This window comes from Mauremys mutica, chromosome 1 (assembly GCF_020497125.1).
Source record: "Mauremys mutica isolate MM-2020 ecotype Southern chromosome 1, ASM2049712v1, whole genome shotgun sequence".
Taxonomy (NCBI): domain Eukaryota; kingdom Metazoa; phylum Chordata; order Testudines; family Geoemydidae; genus Mauremys; species Mauremys mutica.
In genome coordinates this window covers 360468035-360473218 of record NC_059072.1, presented here as the reverse complement: position 1 = coordinate 360473218, position 5184 = coordinate 360468035, and the positions used below count along the sequence as shown (strand labels likewise).

At 46.8% G+C, this 5184-nt stretch overlaps 1 protein-coding gene across 1 annotated transcript; it reads right to left on the bottom strand.

The window, feature by feature from the left end:
• Window positions 1–3884: 3884 nt before the first annotated feature.
• Window positions 3885–4820, bottom strand: LOC123356160 (olfactory receptor 51G2-like). The gene has a single exon (XM_044999118.1). The coding sequence runs from the start codon at window positions 4818–4820 to the stop codon at window positions 3885–3887; it is 936 nt and encodes a 311-aa protein (XP_044855053.1).
• Window positions 4821–5184: the final 364 nt, after the last annotated feature.

The following is a 5184-nucleotide window of genomic DNA, read 5'->3' as shown; positions in this document are numbered from 1 at the left end:
GGCTGCTGCTACTGGCTGCCTTTAGCTGGGCGAGAGGTTAGGAGCTGCTGTGGCTGCTGCAGAGCCTGAGAAAGCACCTGCCACAGTGCCACAAGAAGCAGGTAGGAGAAGGCGGTGGGGTCTCTCAGCTGCTCAGCCCCTTGCTCCAGGAGCAGTTCCCCTCGCTGATTGGCTGGTGGCCAAAAACCCGCTAAACAGTGAGCACTCGCGCTCCCCTAGCTAGCTACCCTACTGCCCCCACCCCCGCCGAACAGCTGATGGCTCGTGGGCCCCATAAACAGTTGACTGGTGGGTGCCCCTGCCCCCTATAGGGGCATGCCCTGACCGACCCCCTTCTTCCCCAAGGCTCCAGCCTCTCCTCCTCACCCGGAGCCCAGCTTGCTGGAGATCAGTTCCTCCCCTCCCCTCCCCTCCCTGCTGCGGGGAGACACAGCTGATCGGCGGGGGCGGGGTATGCAGCACGCTGGGGGAAGCCGGGCAGGCCAAGCTTCAGAGCAGAGTGTGGGCCCTGCCCCTGGTGCCATGGTAACCCCACCCAAGGTGCGGCTTTTTTGAAAATGTCCTGAGGGGAAACAGCTGCTTCCCCTGCACCCCACTAGCTACGCTACTGGTCTGTGGGCACGGGCAGCGCATGGAGCCCCTGGCCCCTCCTCCTAGGAGCTGCAGGTACATGGCAGTGGAAGACATGGTTCCCGCCACCCCACACTATAACCCCCTGCCCCTAGCCCTGAGCCCATTCCCACATACTCAAATTGTTATTGCTGTTGCTGGCCCAGATGCTTTCTCTCTCTTTCCTTCCCCTCCATTTCTTTGCCTGACACTTCCATGGCTAGTTTCTTTTACTCAGTTTCTGGCTGTTTGAGTTTCAAAATTCTCTGGTGTGCAGCTCCTTCAGCTTGCTTCTGAGCTTCCATATCTTTTATCTGGAATTCTTTTAACTCCAAAAGTCTTTTATGTTCATCTTCCTTTTTCTTCTGCCTGCAATCTGCACAGCTCCTGTTTCACAACAGTTTCACGCGCACTCATTTTCCTGCTTTTCTGTCCCTACTTACATTTTCCGAAATAAGCAAAGAGATAATAACAAAGTGGAAACCTCTTTGACAGATCTCAAGCCACCTCACATAAATCTCACTTAAAATCTCCTGAAGTGCAAATCTCACTCAGAACAGCAAGCTATGCATTTCACACAACTTGCTGTGCAACTGTGATCGGTCGTCAACCTTGGGGTGCAGTCTGTGAGCCACTGGAACCGCTAAGCTCCTAACCATTCAGCTGGGCTGGCTTCTTTCACACTGCTCTGCTGGTGACAAAGCCAGCCTCTCCAGGCCCTGCGCCTTGCACCTTTCCTGGAGTATAAAGCCAGAATTACACCATCTTGCACTGCACAGGGATCTCTAAAATGCAAACTCATTAATATAGGTCACTTTCCCCTCAATGTGGGAGAGATATGCAACCGACTTTGTTTACAGCGCTGACATTTTCCCAAACACATCATTCAAAACACACTGTTTATGATAAAATGTAGAACATGTTTATTAATGACAGAAAGGTATTTTAAGTGATTATAAGTGATAGCAAACAGATCAAAGCAGATTACCTAGCAAATAAACAGAGTTGTGAACTGAGCCTAATAAACTAAATAGATAGGATATAAATTGGCAGTTTGTCACCCTGATTGATGATTCAAGCAGTCCACAAAGTTTTCATACACAAGCAAGGAATCTCTTCTTAAACCCTGGGTTGGTTGCATGCTGTAGCTATCTTTAGAAATCTCATACTGGTACCTCCTTTGCATTTTTTTTTAAATCTGCTGTGAAAGTGTTCTTAAAATGAACAACATGTCCTGAGTCATCATCTGAGACTGCTATAACAGAAAATATATGGCAGAATGCGGGTAAAGCGGAGCAGGGGACATACATTTCTCCCCCAAGTTCAGTCACAAATGTAATTAACACATTATTTTTTTCACAAGTGTCATCAGCATGGAAGCATGTCATCTAGAACGGTGGCCAAAGCATGAAGGGGCATAGGAATGTTCAGCATGTCTGGCACGTGAATACCTTGCAATGCTGGCTACAGAAGTGCCATGCAAATTCCTGTTCTCACTTTCTGGTAATTTTGTAATTAGGAAGCAGGCAGCATTATCTCCCGTAAATGTAAAGGAACTTGTTTGTCTTAGCAATTAGCTGAACAAGAACTAGGGCTGAGTGAATTTATAGGCTCTGAAGTTTTATGTTGTTTTGGTTTTGAGTGCAGTTATTTAACAAATAAAATCTACATGTGTAAATTGCACTTTCACGACAAAGAGATTATACTATAGCACTTATATGAGGTGAATTGAAAAAATACTATATTTTTGTTTATCATTTTTACAGTGCAAATATTTGCAATCAAAATATATACTTTGATTTCAATTACAACACACAATACAATATATGTGAAATAGTAGAAAAAATCCATACTATTTAATAAATTTCATTTGGTATTCTATTGTTTAACAGTGCAATAAAAACTGTGATTAATCGTGATTAATTTTTTAAATGCAATTAATTTTGGAGTTAATCGCGTGAGTTAACTGTGATTAATCAACAGCCCTAGTTTTCTAGCTTTTCTGCAACTCATTTAAAAAAAAAACATTTTTACGAAAACTGAAAGCTGAGATTCTCCATGCAGTGCCTTGAATCCAGAACTTGGGGCTCTAAGAATGACAGGAAACAGTGCGAGACTCCCAATAAAATCCCAGGAGCGGGCACTGCTGGCCGCCTCTCAAGCGATGCTCGCACAAACAAAGGTACTAAGGGTTAGTTAGTAGATATTTCTGGTCACACAGTACATCAGTGGCAGAAACACTGTGCCCCTCTGAACTGGGCTACAAAGCCTCCTATTGTAAGAAACAGGGTTTCATCACAGACAGCCGGATATAGCAGTGACTGTCTCGAAGAATCACTGGTTCTTGCGGCACCGCTCAGAGGGTCGCTTCCTCTTCTTCAGACATGAGACATGCACATGCCGGATAAGAAAGGCCATGCACATTCTTAATAGGGGATAGGCACTAGCTGTGCCTCTGTTGGGGAGATGAGGGCTATTTCCACTCCATTTCATTGCTAGGGCAACACAAATGGAGGGGCGGATGAGGGAACTAGGGTCTCAGTCTTTTGCCAGGTCTCCTATGTGTCAGAACCTCATTCACACCGGCAGCTCTGCCTTCGTGGGGAGTGGGCTCAGAGGTGTGCTGTGTGCAGAGCCATCAATGGGGGTAGAGGGTTTGCCTGAATGGCTTCTCCCGGGGCTCCTGTGTTAATCATGGGTCTGACATGACTCAGTCACAAACATCTGGCTGAGGATGTAAGGGGACGGTGGGTGTCTGTGCCCCTTGAACAGCCCCTGTCCACAGCTGGAGCAGCCCCCAAGGATCTCGCAGCACCCAGAGCGCTCAGGAAGGGCCAGGACTGCAACAGTTGAACACCTCTGCACCGTTTTTCATAGCCTGTGAGTGTTTAACCACAGACAGGACAGTGACAGGCCAAGCGTAATGGGAAACAACATTCACATCCCTTGTTTTTATTAACTGTATCAACAGGAATTCTGAGGTCAGAGCAGCCACGGATGCGGCTCTTTTTTGAACAGTATCCCACTGGTTCCCTGGCTCTTCACAAAACAAAGTCACTTTTAAATGCTCTGCCTGCCTTGGTCTCCTTCCCCCAGTGAGCTCACCAGCCGCTCTCCCATTGCTCCAGGCCTTAGACCCTCTCTGAACCTGTCTCTCCATAATGGAGATCACTAGCTCATGTCTTCTCGGATTTAAGGGTCCAGGATGGAATAGATGGCCTGTATTTTTTGTCTATCACTTCATCAGCCCTGGAGCTGGATGTTGAACTGACTCTTCACTTGATGTATGCCCTGATTATCTTCTCACGAAGGTGTTTGCTTTTCACGCTGTACACGATTGGGTTCATCAGGGGTGGGACCAGCAGGTAGATATAACCCAGGACAGTTTGAAACAAGGGAAAAGAGCCCTTCCCGAATCTGTGTATCATAGACAGGCCGGTCATTGGCATGTAGAAGAGCAGGACGGCACAGAGGTGGGAGACGCAGGTGTTCAGGGCCCTGAGGCACTCTGCATGGGATGCGATGCTCAGCGCTGTTTTGAGGATCATCACATAAGAGAGAAAGATGAGCAGCGAGTCCAGCCCCACCGTCAAGAGTGGAACAGACAAGCCATAGATGCTGTTCACTCTGATATCCGAACAAGCCATCTTCATGACCTCCTGGTTTATGCAGTACGAATGGGAGAGGACATTGGCTCGACAATATTGTAACCGTTGAAGAAGAAAAGGGATTGGGAATATTACAGCCACCCCTCTGAGCACACACACCAGTCCTATCTTGCCTATTCTTGGCAGGGTTAAGATGGAAGCATATCTTAGTGGGTTACAGATCGCGATAAAGCGGTCAAAGGCCATTAACAAGAGCACAGAGGATTCAATGCATTTAAGCAAGTGGATGAAGAACAGCTGGGCAAGACAGGCATTGAGGCTGATCTCCCTAGAGTTAAGCAAGTATATGCCCAATATCGTCGGTATGGTGGCTATCAATAAGCCAAGGTCTGTGACGGCCAACATGGAAAGGAAAATGTACATGGGCTCATGGAGGCTTGGATCTGTTTTTATAATGAACAGAATGACTGAATTTCCTATTATTGAAATAAGATACATGAAGCAGAAGGGGATAGAGATCCAGAGATGGACGTCTTCCTTTCCAGGTATCCCGGTGAGAAGGAACACTGTAGGTGTGAATTTGGTGTCATTGACAGCTGACATAATGTACTCGGCAGGTCCCAGGAGTTTTGAACTTTCCTTCCTAAAAGGAAAAAGAACAGGAAACTAGATGACATTTAATGAGACATCTTTCTGCTCTCAGTGCAAGTCTAGAGACTCCCAGGAGCTCAAGAAAGATCAGCAAAAGCACAGTCTTGGATTTACACAACAAATAGGAAGATAGGCATTGCCATAGTGCATCAGTCCCATAGTCCATCTAGCCCAGAGGTTCTCAAACTGGGGATCGGGACCCCTCAGGAGGTCAAGAGGTTTTGTATTGGGGGTAGCGAGCTATCAGCCTCCACCCCAAACCCCGCTTTGCCTCCAGCATTTATAATGCTTTTCAATAAATAAACAAGTGTTTTTA

Excerpts from the sequence above, each read along its gene's own strand:
- LOC123356160 (XM_044999118.1), bottom strand. The coding sequence starts at position 4,820 with ATGTCAGCTGTCAATGACACCAAATTCACACCTACAGTGTTCCTTCTC.